The 22,541-nt window shown below is 45.3% G+C and overlaps 1 protein-coding gene, 1 long non-coding RNA gene and 1 pseudogene across 2 annotated transcripts; 1 reads left to right on the plus strand and 2 right to left on the minus strand.

The window, feature by feature from the left end:
• Positions 1 to 2,316: 2,316 nt before the first annotated feature.
• On the minus strand, positions 2,317 to 7,333 carry LOC118376458 (zinc finger FYVE domain-containing protein 1-like; annotated as a pseudogene).
• Positions 7,334 to 7,453: 120 nt separating this feature from the next.
• pigh (phosphatidylinositol glycan anchor biosynthesis, class H) lies at positions 7,454 to 11,361 on the plus strand. Its single transcript, XM_052524265.1, has 4 exons — positions 7,454 to 7,979; positions 8,469 to 8,678; positions 9,325 to 9,408; positions 10,626 to 11,361. Exons 1-4 carry the CDS (start codon positions 7,776 to 7,778, stop codon positions 10,695 to 10,697), a joined length of 570 nt encoding a protein of 189 aa, XP_052380225.1. The 5' UTR covers positions 7,454 to 7,775; the 3' UTR covers positions 10,698 to 11,361.
• A 5,770-nt stretch (positions 11,362 to 17,131) lies between these two features.
• Positions 17,132 to 18,026, minus strand: LOC127931589 (uncharacterized). Its single transcript, XR_008141876.1, has 3 exons — positions 17,948 to 18,026; positions 17,548 to 17,872; positions 17,132 to 17,267 (listed from the first exon to the last, which is right to left on the minus strand). It is a non-coding gene; the product is annotated as an uncharacterized LOC127931589 (long non-coding RNA).
• Between the last annotated feature and the right edge of the window lie 4,515 nt (positions 18,027 to 22,541).

Consider the following 22,541-nt stretch of genomic DNA (forward strand, 5'->3'; position numbering starts at 1 on the left):
CTTCAACTATGACAGACAAAATGAAGGAAAAAAAATCCAGAAAAATCACATTATAGGATTTTTTTATGAATTTATTTGCAAATTATGGTGGAAAATAAGTATTTGGTCAAAAACAAAAGTTTCTCTCAATACTTTGTTATATACCCTTTGTTGGCAATGACAGAGGTCAAACGTTTTCTGTAAGTACATAAATCGTACATATCTTAATTTATTTCCACAATTAAGGAATAATATGTAATAAAATGTTGGCATTTCATATGAAGGATTGTTACATACAACCAGGATCGGCATGACAAAAATAATTATAATTATTGTGACTCATCCTGTTTTGTCCCTAACATCATTACCCCGTAGCAACAGATGTGGGGGACGGACACACACACACACTCCATCATTACCCCATAGCAACAGATGTGGGGGACGGACACACACACACTCCATCATTACCCCATAGCAACAGATGTGGGACACACACACACACACACTCCATCATTACCCCATAGCAACAGATGTGGGGGACGGACACACACACACACACACACTCCATCATTACCCCATAGCAACAGATGTGGGGGACGGTCACACACACACTCCATCATTACCCCATAGCAACAGATGTGGGGGACGGACACACACACACACTCCATCATTACCCCATAGCAACAGATGTGGGGGACGGACACACACACACTCCATCATTACCCCATAGCAACAGATGTGGGGGACGGACACACACACACACTCCATCATTACCCCATAGCAACAGATGTGGGACACACACACACACACTCCATCATTACCCCACAGCAACAGATGTGGGGGACGGACACACACACACTCCATCATTACCCCATAGCAACAGATATGGGGGACGGACACACACACACACACACACACACACACACACACACACACACACACACACACACACACACACACACACACACACACCTGCAGGGCTCTGTATATGACGCTTGCGAAACGAGGTGAGCGAGTAGTGTTGTTATCTAACTGTTGCTCCAGGCTCCGCAGCAGACCACTAAAATCTGGCGGGGGGTTAAGTTCGAGTCCCGCGATACTGGATGGAGCTGAAGGCCTCGGGAAACAGACCCACCTTCCTGAAATGTTCCTGGAGCAGACGCTCTGCAGACTCTGATGGGTTGTCTGGAGAGAGGGGGAGTGAGATGTAGAGAAGAGAGGGAGAAAGAGATGCAGAGAGCCGAGGGGAAGAGAGAGAGAGAGAGAGAGAGAGAGAGAGAGAGAGATGTCGAGGAGAGAGAGATAGATAGAGAAAGATGTAGAGGAGAGAGGGGAAGAGAGAGAGAGATGTAGAGGAGAGAGGGAGAAAGAGATGTAGATGGGAGAGGGGAAGAGAGAGAGAGAGAAAGAGATGTAGAGGGGAGAGGGGAAGAGAGAGAGAGAGAAAGAGATATAGAGGGGAGAGAGATAGATAGATAGAGAAAGATGTAGAGGAGAGAGGGGAAGAGAGAGACAGAGAGAGAGAGAGAGAGAGAGAGAGAGAGAGAGAGAGAGAGAGAGAGAGAGAGAGACAGAGAGAAAGAGAGACAGGGAGAGAGAGAGAGAGAGAGAGAGAGAGAGAGAGAGAGAGAGAGGGGAGAGAGATAGATAGATAGAGAAAGATGTAGAGGAGAGAGGGGGAGAGACAGAGAGAGAGAGAGAGAGAGAGAGAGAGAGAGAGAGATAGAGGGGAGAGAGATAGATAGATAGAGAAAGATGTAGAGGAGAGAGGGGGAGAGACAGAGAGACAGAGAGAGAGAGACAGAGAGAGAGAGAGAGAGAGAGAGAGAGAGACAGAGAGACAGAGAGAGACAGAGAGAGACGGAGAGAGAGCAGTGGATGAAGAAGAGAAAAGAGGGGAAGACAGTCTTGATTTTAGAGAGTGGTGATTGTAAGTAGAGGTGAATGGACTAGGCTATGACAAGTTATTTACACTTTCTAAACTGAAAACTGAATTGAGGGCAATCCTGCTATGGCCTCTATCTCTGTCTCAACCCTGACCCTGTTTGTCTGTCTGACCCCTGACCCTGTCCCCCAACCTGAACCCAGCTGTTTGTCTGTCTGATCCCTGACCCTGTCCCCCAACCTGAACCCAGCTGTTTGTCTGTCTGACCCCTGACCCTGTCCCCCAACCTGAACCCAGCTGTTTGTCTGTCTGACCCCTGACCCTGTCCCCCAACCTGAAACCAGCTGTTTGTCTGTCTGACCCTGTCCCCAGCTGTTTGTCTGTCTGACCCCTGACCCTGTCCCCCAACCTGAAACCAGCTGTTTGTCTGTCTGTCTGACCCTGTCCCCCAACCTGAACCCAGCTGTTTGTCTATCTGACCCCTGACCCTGTCCCCCAACCTGAAACCAGCTGTTTGTCTGTCTGACCCTGTCCCCCAACCTGAACCCAGCTGTTTGTCTGTCTGACCCCTGACCCTGTCCCCCAACCTGAAACCAGCTGTTTGTCTGTCTGTCTGACCCTGTCCCCCAACCTGAACCCATCTGTTTGTCTGTCTGACCCCTGACCCTGTCCCCCAACCTGAACCCAGCTGTTTGTCTGTCTGACCCTGTCCCCCAACCTGAACCCATCTGTTTGTCTGTCTGACCCCTGACCCTATCCCCCAACCTGAACCCAGCTGTTTGTCTGTCTGACCCCTGACCCTGTCCCCCAACCTGAACCCAGCTGTTTGTCTGTCTGACCCTGTCCCCCAACCTGAACCCAGCTGTTTGTGCTCTTGTCAACTTCATTGACATGACAGCACAAACAGACTGGCACTCAGGTTAAGCCAACCAGAAGCACCTAACTGAGTCCAGTAGCTTGGTGTGGACAGTCTCGTGGAAGACAATAAGAGCTGGTCCCAGAGTGGACAGAGGGACGTCCAGGCCACACCGGGCCGTAGTGGCCTTCAGCTCCCTGGTGAAGAGCTTCAGATAGGCTTCCGAAGCATCACCTAGGAGCTTGAACAGGTCGTCGTGGAGACGGTCGGCATGGGTACGGTAGATAACGAGGTCGGAGACGGCAAGGACTTTGAGGAGCAGCAGGGTACGCTGGCCCTGATTGGATCCTAGGTGGGAACCGAGGGAGGTGAAGTGTTAGTAGATGTCTGCTGACTGGTTAGTGCTCCCAATGTGATCATCATCAAAAGCCTTTAGGCCTTCCCCTCGACAGACAGACAGCTTTCCCCTCGACAGACAGACAGACAGCATTCCCCTCGGCAGACAGACAGACAGCATTCTCCTCGGCAGTCACACAGACAGCATTCCCCTCGGCAGACAGACATACACCATTCCCCTCGACAGACAGACAGCATTCCCTCAACAGACAGACAGCATTCCCCTCAGACAGACAGACAGCATTCCCCTCAGACAGACAGACAGCATTCCCCTCAGACGGAGAAGTTATACTCTAGCCTAGTCTTTTGTTCCAACAAGGTTTTGACCAATCAGATGTCAGTCGAAGCCTTGCTGTTGTTTCTAGCTACCATCAGTGTATGTCCAGCTCCTGCTTCACATTTAGTCATGTTTAATTCTGTACCTGCCCCCAGCAGTCCCTCTGTGTCGATCACCACAACCCTGTGGATGGGGTTCATGGCAGCCCAGAGCAGGACTCCTGGGTGGGGGACGTCTGGAACACCTCTCGCCCCAGAAAGAAGGTGTGATTCAGGGCGTGGGACTTCCCCTCCCCCAGTGTTTCCAAAGATAGACACGACCTTGAGGAGTTCCTCTAGCCTGCAGTCCAGCCGGCTCACAAAGTCTTCCTCGTCCTGTAACTAGAGATTCAATACAACAGAGTTCAGTCTGTGGTGAAGTACTTTCCTCAACCAAACAGAGTATCGGTCTAGCCTGGTCCCAGATCTGTTGTCTCCTTCTATAGCCTGGTCCCAGATCTGTTGTCTCCTTCTATAGCCTGGTCCCAGATCTGTTGTCTCCTTCTATAGCCTGGTCCCAGATCTGTTGTCTCCTTCTATAGCCTGGTCCCAGATCTGTTGTCTCCTTCTATAGCCTGGTCCCAGATCTGTTGTCTCCTTCTATAGCCTGGTCCCAGATCTGTTGTCTCCTTCTATAGCCTGGTCCCAGATCTGTTGTCTCTTTCTATAGCCTGGTCCCAGATCTGTTGTCCCCTTCTATGGCCTGGTCCCAGATCTGTTGTCTCCTTCTATAGCCAGGTCCCAGATCTGTTGTCTCCTTCTATAGCCTAGTCCCAAATCTGTTGTCTCCTTCTATAGCCTGGTCCCAGATCTGTTGTCTCCTTCTATAGCCTGGTCCTAGATCTGTTGTCTCCTTCCATAGCCTGGTCCCAGATCTGTTGTCTCCTTCTATAGCCTGGTCCCAGATCTGTTGTCTCCTTCTATAGCCTGGTCCCAGATCTGTTGTCTCCTTCTATAGCCTGGTCCTAGATCTGTTGTCTCCTTCCATAGCCTGGTCCCAGATCTGTTGTCTCCTTCCATAGCCTGGTCCCAGATCTGGTGTCTCCTTCCATAGCCTGGTCCCAGATCTGTTTGTGCACTTGCCAGCTCCATTGTTCATTGACATGTCAATGACTGACAAGGAGTTGGCATGATTGCACAAAGATGGACACTCACACGATTATTGGTCTTCTTAACCAATATTTTCTTGTACAGCCGGCAGTCCTCCAATCTGAATCGAAGGACGATTATTTAAGATATTTCTCCTTGGAGTTGCATACAGATTGTCAAACTGCAAACTGCCTTATACCCTTCATCCAATCTTTTCAGATATACACAAGTTCCTAGTGATTAGTCTACAGTGAGGGGGCTGATTAGAGTCTACAGTGAGGGAGTTGATTATAGTCTACAGTGAGGGGGTTGACTAGTGTCTACAGTGAGGGGGTTGACTAGTGTATACAGTGAGGGGGTTGACTAGTGTATACAGTGAGGGGGTTGACTAGTGTCTACAGTGAGGGGGTTGACTAGTGTCTACAGTGAGGGGGTTGATTAGTGTCTACAGTGAGGGGGTTGACTAGTGTCTACAGTGAGGGGGTTGATTCTGTGAGGGGGTTGATTAGAGTCTACAGTGAGGGGGTTGATTAGAGTCTACAGTGAGGGGGTTGACTAGTGTCTACAGTGAGGGGGTTGACTAGTGTCTACAGTGAGGGGGTTGATTAGTGTCTACAGTGAGGGGGTTGACTAGTGTCTACAGTGAGGGGGTTGATTAGTGTCTACAGTGAGGGGGTTGATTAGAGTCTACAGTGAGGGGGTTGATTAGAGTCTACAGTCAGGGGGTTGATTAGAGTCTACAGTGAGGGAGTTGATTAGTGTCTACAGTGAGGGGGTTGACTAGTGTCTACAGTGAGGGGGTTGACTAGTGTATACAGTGAGGGGGCTGATTAGAGTCTACAGTGAGGGGGTTGATTAGTGTCTACAGTGAGGGGGTTGACTAGTGTCTACAGTGAGGGGGTTGATTAGTGTCTACAGTGAGGGGGTTGATTAGAGTCTACAGTGAGGGGGTTGATTAGAGTCTACAGTGAGGGGGTTGATTAGTGTCTACAGTGAGGGGGTTGACTAGTGTCTATAGTGAGGGGGTTGATTAGTGTCTACAGTGAGGGGGTTGATTAGTGTCTACAGTGAGGGGGTTGATTAGAGTCTACAGTGAGGGAGTTGATTAGTGTCTACAGTGAGGGGGTTGACTAGTGTCTACAGTGAGGGGGTTGACTAGTGTATACAGTGAGGGGGCTGATTAGAGTCTACAGTGAGGGGGTTGATTAGTGTCTACAGTGAGGGGGTTGACTAGTGTCTACAGTGAGGGGGTTGATTAGTGTCTACAGTGAGGGGGTTGATTAGAGTCTACAGTGAGGGGGTTGATTAGAGTCTACAGTGAGGGGGTTGATTAGTGTCTACAGTGAGGGGGTTGACTAGTGTCTATAGTGAGGGGGTTGATTAGTGTCTACAGTGAGGGGGTTGATTAGTGTCTACAGTGAGGGGGTTGATTAGAGTCTACAGTGAGGGGGTTGAGTATGACTCTGTGGGGCCTGGTCCAAAATAAGTACACTATAAAGGGAACAGGGTGCCATTTGGGATGCATTCAAGCACACAATATGTCACTCACCTGCATCTCCTCCTTCTCATCCACCAGTAAGAAACTGCACACCTTCTCCAGTTTTGCTTTCAGGGCATCCATCTCCAGCCTCCAGGCTACTATCCTGGGCTTTCACCGGAGGAGGGTAGAGGGTCACAGGGTGCTTCCTCTTGTTCACCCCGCTGTGGCTCCGCTTCTGGCAGTCCAGAGGTTACTCTTACAGCCCTGGCAGCGCACCACTGCCCTCAGCCAGCCCCTGTTCACCCCAAAGCCGCGGTTGTCCCCTTTACAGGAGTCACAGAAAGGGACGCACGTCCCGGGACGATGCGTTCCTGGCGATGGAGCTCTAGCTCGCGGAGGACGCACTGCAGGCTGCCGCACTCGTCGCAATCGAAGGCGGCGGCGTCTGAGCCACCGCAGGCGTAGCTCTCCAGCTCTCCTGACACACCAGGATGGTGTTGATCCCTTTACCTACAGACGGACCTTGACCACTCATAATTAACACTTCGGTGTGGTACTGCTAACAAGTGCGCCTTTATGCCTATAATCTGTGCCTGAGGAACTGTTGCTGAAGAGTCGAAAACTACACTCGGGATAACGATACCAGACTGATGTAGAATATGTTTATGGCTATAGTCTGTAAGGTGTTAAAGATTTAAATGTTTTCTTATTTAGTACGTTATGGTAGTAGTGCCTCTTCTATACTCCCCAAAAACACTTAGCAGATCAATTTTCAAAAATGAACTGTAACAGATCACTTTGACATCAAATGACTCTTTAAATTACAGATCTGTCTGTGTGTCAGCAAAACAATCATAACGATTTCCTACATACATGTCCAAACATGCAGCCAGCACCACCTGCAAGGAATCGATAGCTATCAACCACCAATAACATTGGCATTAGCTAACGTTAGATAGCTTGGTGTTTGTTTAGCTGCTGTTGTTGTTGGCTAAGCGACTTTGAGAGTATAAATTGACAACCGTGACTGTGCAAAAACAACAAATCTGCATATATATATATATATATAAAGAAAACACTAACATATGTCATTTACTCCACATCAACTGAAACGACCCATTTCTCAAGAACCAACCCATCAACAAAAGCCTTTGTCAAGCCAAAAATATGGACCAAGCTTAGTTTGCCAAGATATTTCCTAACCTAAACGTTTTTTCACCTTCTACACACAAAACAACGCAATACTCTTTTAATAAACAAACATGGTATGCAATGTCAATCACAAAGATACCGTTGTGTATACATATATTTATAAGGATCATTTCGCTGCCCATCAGCTGATCGGCTTGTTTTCATCCAGAAGTCAAAAGTTATAGACCGCGAAGCATCCTGGGAAATGTAGTTGTTGTTTGGAATAGCTTACTTTCCCCACAATGCACCTCAAAGTTTGTAGCTTGCCAGTTCGGTCAAAGAGGTTTTCTCATCGATGTTGACCTAGTTTTGTGCAATTAATAGTCAATATTGAGAGGAAGTGAATTTCCGGATTCACGTATTTGCCTTGCTTTGAAGTAAACTAGTAACTTAGCGTATGCAAATATGTTAGTTATTGTTAATTGTTTTTAAATAGTTTATTCAGTCTCCACATTGTTAGCTATAGCTCGTAAGCTGTCTTCTCACTGGAGACGTTAGAGCTAGCCTACATTAGTTAGACGATAGCTAACGTTAGCTAGACATCACTCCAGTTCCAGCTATTGATATTCAGTCATCTAGAGTTTATGCAGAACGGTGACCAGCATTACAGCATGGAAGATGAAACCTACACGGACATCGACGGCAAGGCCATCTCTCTGGAGTGTCAAAGTCACTCGGGTTTCTGCAGGGAGTTCACGGTTAGCTCGGCTAAAGTCTCCATAGGCAGAGTGATGGCTTACACTTGCGCCGTCTGGCTATCGGCCTACATCATATTCTTCGTCACCGAGGTAAGGAGACTAGGGGATTTAGTCCCAAATGGCACCCCATGGGACTCTCGTGAGATGTAGTGCACTATATAGGGTAAAGGGTTCCAATTGGGACTTCCTTTCAGATACCCACTGGCACCTGCGTCACTGGTCAACAATCCAGTTCCCGGGAAGCTACTGGGTGTGCAGGATTTTGTTCCAGCCCGACACTAACACATCTGATTCAACCAACTGCTCAGCAGGTGTTGTGTGGTTGTATCGGTGGTGTTAGTGCAGGTCTAGAACAAAAGCGTGCCCCTATAGCACTTTAGGGCCAGTGTCGGTAACCCACTAAGCTAGATGAATCATTTAATAATATAGCTAAGTATTATTGTTGTTGTTGTTGTGGTTCAATCAGTCCAATGCTGGTCTCTTCTCAAAGTCGCTGTATGTGGAGCACCCTGAGTCTACAGAGACATTGAAACTTTTTATTTTTTTTACTTCAATGCCATTCTCTTCATCTCTCTCCAGAACACAGCCGTTCTCTCCAGTGCCATAATCATCACCCTGGTCGGTATGATGGTTCACATCCACTTTGTGAAGGTGGACCATGAGACGCTGCTCATCATTGGTTCTCTGGGTGTCCAGGTGTCTTCTAGCTACGCCTCCGGCAGGGAGTCTACAGACTTCATAGAGATGGGCAAGATCAAAGACATAGTAATTAATGAAGCTATTCACATGGTGAGGAATATCAAAGACATAGTAATTAATGAAGCTATTCACATGGTGAGGAATATCAAATACATAGTAATTAATGAAGCTATTCACATGTTGAGGAAAATCAAAGACATAGTAATTAATGAAGCTATTCACATGGTGAGGAAAATCAAAGACATAGTAATTAATGAAGCTATTCACATGGTGAGGCAAATCAAAGACATAGTAATTAATCAAGCTATTCACATGGTGAGGAAAATCAAAGACATAGTAAATTAATGAAGCTATTCACATGGTGAGGAAAATCAAAGACATAGTAAATTAATGAAGCTATTCACATGGTGAGGAAAATCAAAGACATAGTAAATTAATGAAGCTATTCACATGGTGAGGAAAATCAAAGACATAGTAATTAATGAAGCTATTCACATGGTGAGGAAATAGGACACTGAGCTGATGAAGGTACATTTCCACAGTTGATTTGATCGTCACTAAAGGCGTTGACTGCTTCTCGTTCAGATGAAGTTCGATGGATCCTGCTATAACTTATCTGATGATCGTAGGACAGGGAACAATACATGACTGAAAGTCGCTTTGGATAAAATAGTCTGATAAATGGTACATACAATATTATTATATAGTATCTTATGATGTGTTTTTTCTTCTTCAGCAAACCGTCATCTACTATCTTTGCATCCTCTTGAAGGACCCCTCAGATCCAGAGGTAGTGTCTAGCGTGGTCCCGCTGTTTCAGGTGAGCTTCGGGATCATTATGGATATAACATACTGTTTAAAATGCATGTCTGTATCTAAATCAAATCAAGATTTATTTATACATGTCGGACATGTGAAATGTCCTGTGTTCTTCACATGGGGGGGAACGGAAGAAAATAAAACCTTTGGATCTGATGTAGTTTTACCCCGTGTTGAAGCCTAACCCTGCGTGTTGAAGCCTAACCCTGCGTGTTGAAGCCTGACCCTGAGTGTTGAAGCCTAACCCTGAGTGTTGAAGCCTAACCCTGAGTGTTGAAGCCTAACCCTGAGTGTTGAAGCCTAACCCTGAGTGTTGAAGCCTAACCCTGAGTGTTGAAGCCTAACCCTGAGTGTTGAAGCCTAACCCTGAGTGTTGAAGCCTAACCCTGAGTGTTGAAGCCTAACCCTGAGTGTTGAAGCCTAACCCTGAGTGTTGAAGCCTAACCCTGAGTGTTGAAGCCTGACCCTGAGTGTTGAAGCCTGACCCTGAGTGTTGAAGCCTAACCCTGAGTGTTGAAGCCTGACCCTGAGTGTTGAAGCCTGACCCTGAGTGTTGAAGCCTGACCCTGAGTGTTGAAGCCTGACCCTGAGTGTTGAAGCCTGACCCTGAGTGTTGAAGCCTAACCCTGAGTGTTGAAGCCTAACCCTGCGTGTTGAAGCCTAACCCTGAGTGTTGAAGCCTAACCCTGCGTGTTGAAGCCTGACCCTGCGTGTTGAAGCCTGACCCTGCGTGTTGAAGCCTGACCCTGCGTGTTGAAGCCTGACCCTGCGTGTTGAAGCCTGACCCTGCGTGTTGAAGCCTGACCCTGCGTGTTGAAGCCTGACCCTGCGTGTTGAAGCCTGACCCTGCGTGTTGAAGCCTGACCCTGCGTGTTGAAGCCTGACCCTGCGCGTTGAAGCCTGACCCTGCGCGTTGAAGCCTGACCCTGCGCGTTGAAGCCTGACCCTGCGCGTTGAAGCCTGACCCTGCGTGTTGAAGCCTGACCCTGCGTGTTGAAGCCTAACCCTGCGTGTTGAAGCCTAACCCTGCGTGTTGAAGCCTAACCCTGCGTGTTGAAGCCTAACCCTGCGTGTTGAAGCCTAACCCTGCGTGTTGAAGCCTAACCCTGCGCGTTGAAGCCTAACCCGGCGCGTTGAAGCCTAACCCGGCGCGTTGAAGTCTTTCTGACCTCTACATTCACCTTTCTGATTATAGTTTACCTTTCATTCCTCTTTCAGAGCTCAAAACCAAGGCTGAACTGCCTGGTCAAAGTGTACAAGAGCTGCCAGGAGATTCTAGCTAAGTGCTGATGGTGATGTCGTCATTTGGTAAACCGTCTGGGTGAACCACACTGACGTCATGTTGGAAAAGCACAGTCAATGACATCACTGCATACCGAGCCTTCAAACTACTGACTTCACCGCATACCAAGTCATGCAGCATGTTTTGAATGTTTCTCTGATTGTGTTAACAATTCCCAAATGGAAAGAAAAACTGATGATACACCTATTATTGTTTTATCTACTTTTTTGTCTTTTTTTGAAAAATTATTTTCAGGTCATTTTCCACACACCAGTTTTTAGTAATGCAAGACAAGATCCATTAGGTCATCCCACTAAAATATACTATACTCTTAAGATTCTCAGTAAGAGAGTAGTTTATGAATGTAAGTCCTTATTTAGTGTTACCTAATGTTGTTATTTACTTCTATGTCTTAGAATCTACTTGAACAGTGTTTACCTGGAACTATGTCCCTACTTGATAAGCTCGATAACTTTAAGGATTTCCTGTTGCAACTATGAATTTAGAAATAACCTCTTTTTTCTCCTTAGATGCAAATTTTTATATTATTATATATTTACAAATATTGTATTCCATTTGAAGAGTTAATAGTATTTATCATGTAATTTAAATAAGAATTTGTTCTTAAAACTGACTTGCCTAGTTAAATAAATAAAAAATATTTAAAAAATGTGCTCTCTCTAGCTGCTATTCTTTCCATCGCCAGTAGAGGGCAGGACCTACCACCTTTAACTCAAAACAGAACCATGTCCACCTGCCGCCATTGCTGTCGGCTAATGGGGATCCTACTGCTGCCATTATTTACTTGGACAGCCGGCAGTCCTGCAATAAGTTCAGCAATACAAATCAGATTTTTAAACTTAACCCTAACCTTAAACACACTTATCTTATACCTAACCTTATATTTTTAAGACCCAAAAGCTATTTTTTGTTTGTTTCTGACATAGTGGCCTACAGCCAAATTACAGTTGGTAAAGAAAAATATTAAGGATGAGCATGAACCCAGCTGATCTAGACAGACACTGTGTTATGTGGTCTAGATCTTCCATAACGGGGTCAATACGGACCGCAGGTATCATATAAACACACAAGACATTGGAAGAATGCATAGAATTGCAGGAAATTAGCTTTAAAACAGCTACAAAATATATCTGCCCCATGCAAAATGTGTAGAATTGTCGGGAAATTAGCTTTAAAACTGCAACATTTGCTCTCCGCCAACAATAGGGGTGGGAACAATTAGGGCTGGCATAGGTTGCGATGTGGGTTTGTTACTACGCTGAAAAATGATCCATTCGGACTGAAAGTAGTTGCTTTTAAATATACATATAAAACTGGAAAACTGTCATATGGTCTAGATAGACACTGTGTCATATGGTCTAGATAGACACTGTGTCATATGGTCTAGATAGACACTGTGTCATATAATATAGATAGACACTGTGTCATATGGTATAGATAGACACTGTGTTATATGGTCTAGGTAGACACTGTGTCATATGGTCTAGATAGACACTGTGTCATATGGTCTAGATAGACACTGTGTCATATGGTCTAGATAGACACTGTGTCATATGGTCTAGATAGACACTGTGTCATATGATCTAGATAGACACTGTGTCATATGGTCTAGATAGACACTGTGTCATATGGTCTAGATAGACACTGTGTCATATGGTCTAGATAGACACTGTGTCATATGGTCTATGGTCTAGGTAGACACTGTGTCATATGGTCTAGATAGACACTGTGTCATATGGTCTAGATAGACACTGTGTCATATGGTCTAGATAGACACTGTGTCATATGGTCTAGATAGACACTGTGTCATATGGTCTAGATAGACACTGTGTCATATGGTCTAGATAGGTCTAGATAGACACTGTGTCATATAATATAGATAGACACTGTGTCATATGGTCTAGATAGACACTGTGTCATATGGTCTAGATAGACACTGTGTCATATGGTCTAGATAGACACTGTGTCTATGGTCTAGATAGACACTGTGTCATATGGTCTAGGTGTCATAGAGATAGACACTGTGTCATATAATATAGATAGACATTAAATTTAATAGAACTATATGGTCTAGATAGACACTGTGTCATATAATCAGATAGACACTGTGTTATATGGTCTAGATAGACACTGTGTCATATAATATAGATAGACACTGTGTCATATAATATAGATAGACACTGTGTCATATAATATAGATAGACACTGTGTTATATGGTCTAGATAGACACTGTGTCATATGGTCTAGATAGACACTGTGTCATATGGTCTAGATAGACACTGTGTCATATGGTCTAGATAGACACTGTGTCATATGGTCTAGATAGACACTGTGTTATATGGTCTAGATAGACACTGTGTCATATAATATAGATAGACACTGTGTCATATGGTCTAGATAGACACTGTGTTATATGGTCTAGATAGACACTGTGTCATATAATATAGATAGACACTGTGTCATATGGTCTAGATAGACACTGTGTCATATGGTCTAGATAGACACTGTGTCATATGGTCTAGATAGACACTGTGTCATATGGTCTAGATAGACACTGTGTCATATGGTCTAGATAGACACTGTGTCATATGGTCTAGATAGACACTGTGTCATATAATATAGATAGACACTGTGTCATATGGTCTAGATAGACACTGTGTCATATGGTCTAGATAGACACTGTGTCATATGGTCTAGATAGACACTGTGTCATATGGTCTAGATAGACACTGTGTCATATGGTCTAGATAGACACTGTGTCATATGGTCTAGATAGACACTGTGTCATATGGTCTAGATAGACACTGTGTTATATGGTCTAGATAGACACTGTGTCATATGGTCTACTGTGTCATATGGTCTAGATAGACACTGTGTCATATAATATGGTCTAGATAGACACTGTGTCATATGGATAGATAGACACTGTGTCATATGGTCTAGATAGACACTGTGTTATATGGTCTAGATAGACACTGTGTCATATGGTCTAGGTAGACACTGTGTCATATGAGATAGACACTGTGTCATATGGTCTAGATAGACACTGTGTCATATGGTCTAGATAGACACTGTGTTATATGGTCTAGGTAGACACTGTGTCATATGGTCTAGATAGAACTGTGTCATATGGTCTAGTCACTGTGTCATATGGTCTAGATAGACACTATATGGTCTAGATAGACACTGTGTCATATGGTCTAGATAGACACTGTGTCATATGGTCGATAGAAACTGTGTCATATGGTCTAGATAGACACTGTGTCATATGGTCTATATGTGTCATATGGTCTAGATAGACACTGTGTCATATGGTCTAGATAGACACTGTGTCATATGGTCTAGATAGACACTGTGTTATATGGTCTAGGTAGACACTGTGTCTAGATAGACACTGATAGTCACTGTGTCATATGGTCTAGATAGACACTGTGTCATATGGTCTAGATAGACACTGTGTCATATGGTCTAGATAGACACTGTGTCATGTGTCATATGGTCTAGATAGACACTGTGTCATATGGTCTAGATAGACACTGTGTCATATGGTCTAGATAGACACTGTGTCATATGGTCTAGATAGACACTGTGTCATATATGGTCTAGATAGACACTGTGTAGACACTAGATAGACACTTCATATGGTCTAGATAGACACTGTGTCATATGGTCTAGATAGACACTGTGTCATATGGTCTAGATAGACACTGTGTCATATGGTCTAGATAGACACTGTGTCATATGGTCTAGTCAGATATAATATAGACATATGGTCTAGATAGACACTGTGTTATATGGTCTAGATAGACACTGTGTCATATGGTCTAGATAGACATGGTCTAGACAGTGTCATATGGTCTATAGACACTGTGTCATATGGTCTAGATAGACACTGTGTCATATGGTCTAGATAGACACTGTGTCATATAATATAGATAGACACTGTGTTATATGGTCTACTGATATAGATAGACACTGTGTCATATGGTCTAGATAGACACTGTGTCTATGACACTGTCTATGGTCTAGATAGACACTCATATGTCTAGATAGACACTGTGTCATATGGTCTAGATAGACACTGTGTCATATGGTCTAGATAGACACTGTGTTATATGGTCTATGGTGTTATATGGTCTAGATAGACACTGTGTCATATGGTCTAGATAGACACTGTGTTATATGGTCTAGATAGACACTGTGTCATATGGTCTAGATAGACACTGTGTCATATGGTCTAGATAGACACTGTGTCATATGGTCTAGATAGACACTGTGTCATATGGTCTAGATAGACACTGTGTCATATGGTCTAGATAGACACTGTGTCATATGGTCTAGATAGACACTGTGTCATATGGTCTAGATAGACACTGTGTCATATGGTCTAGATAGACACTGTGTCATATGGTCTAGATAGACACTGTGTCATATGGTCTAGATAGACACTGTGTCATATGGTCTAGATAGACACTGTGTCATATGGTCTAGATAGACACTGTGTCATAATAATGTCTGGAATGGAGTCAATGCAGTGATATCAAACACATGGAAACCACTTCTTACATGTGTTTGATACCAGTCCATTGACTCCATTCCAGACATTATTATGAGCCGTCCTCCCCTCAGCAGCCTCCACTGATCTAGATTATATAGCTACTGGTGGGTCAGCCAGTGCAGCACTTTGTGATTTCGTTATGCAATACAGTTTCTGTCAGGAAATGTTTTCTGTCCAAACTGTCCTCTCGGTGAGGTAGTTTTGCATCCGTTCAGTACTAAGCTTATCTCCCCCAGGGGATCCAGAGATAAACCCTGTCTCCCAAATGGCACCCTATTCCCTATATAGTGCACTACTGTTGATCAGAGCCCTATGGCACCCTATTCCCTATATAGTGCACTACTTTAGACCAGAGCCCTATGGCACCCTATTCCCTATATAGTGCACTACTTTAGACCAGAACCCTATGGCACCCTATTCCCTATATAGTGCACTACTTTAGACCAGAGCCCTATGGCACCCTATTCCCTATATAGTGCACTACTGTTGATCAGAGCCCCATGGCACCCGATTCCCTACATAGTGCACTAGTGGGCCTCTGGTCTAAAGTAGAGCACTAGATATAGGGAATAGGGTGCCATAGGGCTCTGGTCTAAAGTAGTGCACTATATAGGGAATCGGGTGCTATTTAGGATGCAGTCCGTTTCATAAGACTGATGTTGTTCTGTAGGCAAAACCCACTTGTCTGTTTCATGGACATAATATCATCACTGTTAGGTTCCCTATGGCTGTTCGCTTTAGAGGTGCTTAGCCTATTGTTGGTATTTAACACAGCAGCAACTGATAAGGGCTTAAAAGAGGGTTTAGAAGGGTTTGAACCCCCCCCCATTAACAGGCTCAATGAGTGTATGATTTAGCTAGTTTGTTGATAGAACTTGTTTTGCTTTAGTAGTAAACAGCAGATCCACTGTTGATGATTTCACTTTGAAAATTGAAAATCACAGAGGAAACATCACACCTACTCCATGTGTGTGTGTGTGTGTGTGTGTGTGTGTGTGTGTGTGTGTGTGTGTGTGTGTGTGTGTGTGTGTGTGTGTGTGTGTGTGTGTGTGTGTGTGTGATTATTTTTTTGGTAGTCGTTGAATCCAGCAGTTGTCATGGGGATTGAGGCCAAGGACAAAATGACAGTGTGCTCAGGATGGCTGCCGATGCCATCCGTTAATAACGAACTAAATAGACAGTTGGGACAAAGTGAATGTTTGTATCACAACAGCTCTTTCTTTGTGTCCCAGACGGCACCGTATTCCCTATATACACTGAGTATACCAAACATTTAGACCCTCTTCATCTTTAACCCTGTCTCCTCCCCTTCATCTTTAACCTGTCTCCTCCCCTTCATCTTTAACCCTGTCTCCTCCCCTTCATCTTTAACCTGTCTCCTCCCCTTCATCTTTAACCCGTCTCCTCCCCTTCATCTTTAACCCATCTCCTCCACTTCATCTTTAACCTGTCTCCTCCCCTTCATCTTTAACCCGTCTCCTCCCCTTCATCTTTAACCCTGTCTCCTCCCCTTCATCTTTAACCCGTCTCCTCCCCTTCATCTTTAACCCGTCTCCTCCCCTTCATCTTTAACCCTGTCTCCTCCCCTTCATCTTTAACCTGACTCCTCCCCTTCTTCTTTAACCTGTCTCCTCCCCTTCATCTTTAACCTGACTCCTCCCCTTCTTCTTTAACCTGACTCCTCCCCTTCATCTTTAACCTGTCTCCTCCCCTTCATCTTTAACCTGTCTCCTCCCCTTCATCTTTAACCTGACTCCTCCCCTTCATCTTTAACCCGACTCCTCCCTTCATCTTTAACCCTGTCTCCTCCCCTTCATCTTTAACCTGTCTCCTCCCCTTCATCTTTAACCTGTCTCCTCCCTTCATCTTTAACCCGTCTCCTCCCCTTCATCTTTAACCTGTCTCCTCCCCTTCATCTTTAACCTGTCTCCTCCCCTTCATCTTTAACCTGTCTCCTCCCCTTCATCTTTAACCTGTCTCCTCCCCTTCATCTTTAACCTGTCTCCTCCCCTTCATCTTTAACCCGTCTCCTCCCCTTCATCTTTAACCCGTCTCCTCCCCTTCATCTTTAACCTGTCTCCTCCCCTTCATCTTTAACCCGTCTCCTCCCCTTCATCTCATCTTTAACCTGTCTCCTCCCCTTCATCTTTAACCCGTCTCCTCCCCTTCATCTTTAACCCGTTCATCTTTAACCCGTCTCCTCCCCTTCATCTTTAACCTGTCTCCTCCCTTCATCTCCCTCTTCTTTTAACCCTGTCTCCTCCCCTTCATCTTTAACCTGTCTCCTCCCCTTCATCTTTAACCTGTCTCCTCCCCTTCATCTTTAACCTGTCTCCTCCCCTTCATCTTTAACCTGTCTCCTCCCCTTCATCTTTAACCTGACTCCTCCCCTTCATCTTTAACCTGTCTCCTCCCCTTCATCTTTAACCTGTCTCCTCCCCTTCATCTTTAACCTGTCTCCTCCCCTTCATCTTTAACCTGTCTCCTCCCCTTCATCTTTAACCTGTCTCCTCCCCTTCATCTTTAACCTGTCTCCTCCCCTTCATCTTTAACCTGTCTCCTCCCCTTCATCTTTAACCTGTCTCCTCCCCTTCATCTTTAACCTGTCTCCTCCCCTTCATCTTTAACCCGTCTCCTCCCCTTCATCTTTAACCCGTCTCCTCCCCTTCATCTTTAACCTGTCTCCTCCCCTTCATCTTTAACCTGTCTCCTCCCCTTCATCTTTAACCTGTCTCCTCCCCTTCATCTTTAACCTGTCTCCCCCTTCATCTTTAACCTGGTCTCATCTTTAACCTGTCTCCCCTCCTTTAACCTCTCATCTTTAACCTGTCTCCTCCCTTTAACCTTCATCTTTAACCTGTCTCCTCCCCTTCATCTTTAACCTGTCTCCCCTTCATCTTTAACCTGTCTTCCCCTTATCTTTAACCTGTCTCCTCCCCTTTAACATCTTTAACCTGTCTCCTCCCCTTCATCTTTAACCTGTCTCCTCCCCTTCATCTTTAACCTGTCTCCTCCCCTTCCCCTTAATCTTTAACCTGTCTCCTCCCCTTCATCTTTAACCCGTCTCCTCCCCTTCATCTTTAACCTGTCTCCTCCCCTTCATCTTTAACCTGTCTCCTCCCGTTCATCTTTAACCTGTCTCATCCCCTTCATCTTTAACCAGGTCTCCTCCTCTTCATCTACACTGATTGAAGTGGATTTAACAGGTGACATCAATAAGGGATCATCATATCTTTCACCTTGATTCACCTGGTCAGTCTATGTCATGGAAAGAGCAGGTGTTCCTAATGTTTCATAGACTCAGTGTAGTGCACCACTACTATCTACTAAAGATGTGCACTACACTGAATAGGATGCAATTTGGGAAGCACCCTTTATTTTGATCTCTACCGTCACGGTAGGCTGTCTGATATAATGCCTGAAGAGAAGCACGAGGCTGAAGAAAAGCTCAGTGCCATTTAACAATGTTTTTTCAGTTGAGCGTATGTTTTTCTGTCCCACGCCTCTCTTCTGTGTCTCCGCCTCAACACTCCCTTTAAATAGTCTCTCCATTCTCCATCTGTTCTGTTGCATATAAAGCCATTGAAGCGGTTAGTCAGGTTTGCCTCCTTTATTAAAAGCTCTTGTTATCTGCGCTCCATCACTGCATAGGAAATATTTATTTCCCGGGTAACTTTCACTTGAAAAGATACCTTTTTATTTAACTAGGCGAGTCAGTTAAGAACAAAGTATTATTTAAAATGACGGCCTACCAGGGAACAGTGCCTGCCTTGTTCAGGAGCAGAAGAATATATTTTTACCTAATCTGCTTGGGTATTCGATCTAGCAACCTTGCATTTACTAGCCCAATGTGCTAACCACTAGGCTACCTGTTCAAGGGAACTTCTTCGCCAAACAGAATTGGTATGAACCATAACACCCATGTAGCACATCAGAGCAGGAATAGGCCTGATACTGTAACACCACTTAGCTCAAAGGTCAAAGTTTTAAAAAAACTCATTAACTTTCTCAACAGGGGCTTTCCCTTTGTCCTGTGGACCATTTGTAGCCCTCCAGGCCTGTGAACCCAGACCCCCTCCCTACTTCCCCCTGCCGTCCCCTGTGTCAAACCCCCTATTCTCCAGTCCTGCTCCAGGGGTGTTAAAACAAGCAGAAGAGTGTGAGTTGATACCTGACAGTACACGTCTAATCTGCCCCCTGCTTGGGAAAGCCCCTCTGCCCTCCCCAGCCCCTCTGCCCTCCCCAGCTCCTCTGCCCTCCCAGCCCCTCTCCTCTGCCCTCCCAGCCCCTCTCCTCTGCCCTCCCCAGCCCCTCTCCTCTGCCCTCCCCAGCCCCTCTGCCCTCCCCAGCCCCTCTGCCCTCCCCAGCCCCTCTGCCCTCCCCAGCCCCTCTGCCCTCCCCAGCTCCTCTGCCCTCCCCAGCTCCTCTGCCCTCCCCAGCCCCTCTCCTCTGCCCTCCACAGCTCCTCTGCCCTCCCCAGCCCCTCTGCCCTCCCCAGCCCCTCTGCCCTCCCCAGCCCCTCTGCCCTCCCCAGCCCCTCTGCCCTCCCCAGCCCCTCTGCCCTCCCCAGCCCCTCTGCCAGCCCCTCTGCCCTCCCCAGCCCCTCTGCCCTCCCCAGCCCTAACCCCCCTGCTGGTTCTGATATAAGATCAGCGGGTGTCTGTAGTTTACGGTGCCCGTTCAGAGGTCCTGAGGTGTGGGGAGGTGTTTGTCGGTCACTCCCAGGTTATTGCCTCTGGGCCTGGTCCCTCTAGTTCCTGACAGTTTCACACCTCCACCTCCTCTTCCTCCTCCTCCTCCTCCACCACCTCCACCTCCTCTTCCACCTCCTCCTCCATCATATCCTCCTCCTCTCTTTCGTCGTGGGTTCTATTATTCTGTCAGAGACCTTCTTCTCACAGCAGTGTAACACACCATCACCGCCCCACCAACTCACATACAGTGTGAACTCAACACGCTGCTCCGTCATTTTACACACACACACACACACACACACACACACACACACAGCGGCCCATCAACTCACACCTTGCTGCTTGTTTTGACGGCTGTAACCTATGAAGAAATATTACGGTGTAATCGTCCATATTGTTGTTTACTTGTGTTACTGTTCAGATTGGTAGTGATATGATTGGTAGTGATATGATTGGTAGTGATATGATTGGTAGTGATATGATTGGTAGTGATATGATTGGTAGTGATATGATTGGTAGTGATATGATTGGTAGTGATGTGGTTGGTAGTGATATGATTGGTAGTGATATGATTGGTAGTGATATGGTTGGTAGTGATATGATTGGTAGTGATATGATTGGTAGTGATATGATTGGTAGTGATATGATTGGTAGTGATATGATTGGTAGTGATATGGTTGGTAGTGATATGATTGGTAGTGATATGATTGGTAGTGATTGGTAGTGATATGATTGGTAGTGATATGATTGGTAGTGATATGATTGATTGATATATTGTGATATGATTGGTAGTGATATGATTGATTGGTAGTGATATGATTGGTAGTGATATGATTGGTAGTGATATGATTGGTTGGTAGTGATATGATTGGTAGTGATAGTGATATGATTGGTAGTGATATGATTGGTAGTGATATGGTTGGTAGTGATATGATTGTAGTGATATGATTGGTAGTGATATGATTGGTAGTGATATGATTGGTAGTGATATGATTGATATGATTGATTGTAGTGATATGATTGGTAGTGATATGATTGGTAGTGATATGATTGGTAGTGATATGATTGGTAGTGATATGATTGGTAGTGATATGATTGGTAGTGATATGATTGGTAGTGATATGATTGGTAGTGATATGATTGGATTGGTAGTGATATGATTGGTAGTGATATGATTGGTAGTGATATGATTGTGATAGATTGATATGATTGGTAGTGATATGATTGGTAGTGATATGATTGGTAGTGATATGATTGGTAGTGATATGATTGGTAGTGATATGATTGGTAGTGATATGGTTGGTAGTGATATGATTGGTAGTGATATGATTGTGATAGTTGGTAGATATGATTGGTAGTGATATGATTGGTAGTGATATGATTGGTAGTGATATGATTGGTGATATGATTGGTAGTGATATGATTGATAGTGATATGATTGGTAGTGATATGATTGGTAGTGATATGATTGGTAGTGATATGATTGGTAGTGATATGATTGATGATATGTAGTGATATGATTGGTAGTGATATGATTGGTAGTGATATGATATGATTGTAGTGATGTGGTTGGTAGTGATATGATGTGGTTGGTAGTGATATGATTGGTAGTGATATGATTGGTAGTGATATGGTTGATAGTGATATGATTGGTAGTGATATGATTGGTAGTGATATGATTGGTAGTGATATGATTGGTAGTGATATGATTGGTAGTGATATGATTGGTAGTGATATGATTGGTAGTGATATGATTGGTAGTGATATGATTGATAGTGATATGATTGGTAGTGATATGATTGGTAGTGATGTGATTGGTAGTGATATGATTGGTAGTGATATGTCATTTCTGCAGTGACATCTTTCTGAGGTGATGCTTGTTGTCCGGCTCAGTGCTAAGCTATACATACCGTGTCAGTCCCCAGTTGACAGACCACATATAGACCTGAGGGGTTTGGGGTATTTTTTCAAAGGAGTTCATGTCTCTTGTTTTCTATGGAGTCCCACCTACCCCAGATTGACAGGTTAGTAGGCAGTAGGTGGTTGGTGGGCGAGACTATGAGTGCCCCAGGGTTGAGTTGGTTTGGATTGGGATTCGGGAGACTTAGTACCCCCTCCCCCCACCAGACACACACCCTCATCACATCCTAAGGGCATTCCCTCTGTGTGACATTTGCAGGCTGTGAGACAAGTAGAGCAACAGAGTAGCAACCCGATGGTGACTGGGTAGGAACAGGGTAGGAACAGGGCAGGAACAGGGCAGGAACAGGGCAGGAACAGGGCAGGAACAGGGCAGGAACAGGGTAGGAACAGGGTAGGAACAGGGCAGGAACAGGGCAGGAACAGGGCAGGAACAGGGTAGTAACAGGGCAGGAACAGGGCAGGAACAGGGTAGGAACAGGGTAGGAACAGGTTAGGAACAGGGTAGGAACAGGGTAGGAACAGGGTCGTAACAGGGTCGTAACAGGGCAGGAACAGGGCAGGAACAGGACAGGAACAGGGCAGGAACAGGGCAGTAACAGGGTAGGACCGGGGTAGGACCGGGGCAGGAACGGGGCAGGAACAGGGCAGGAACAGG

This window comes from Oncorhynchus keta, chromosome 8 (assembly GCF_023373465.1).
Source record: "Oncorhynchus keta strain PuntledgeMale-10-30-2019 chromosome 8, Oket_V2, whole genome shotgun sequence".
In the NCBI taxonomy this organism is placed as follows: domain Eukaryota; kingdom Metazoa; phylum Chordata; class Actinopteri; order Salmoniformes; family Salmonidae; genus Oncorhynchus; species Oncorhynchus keta.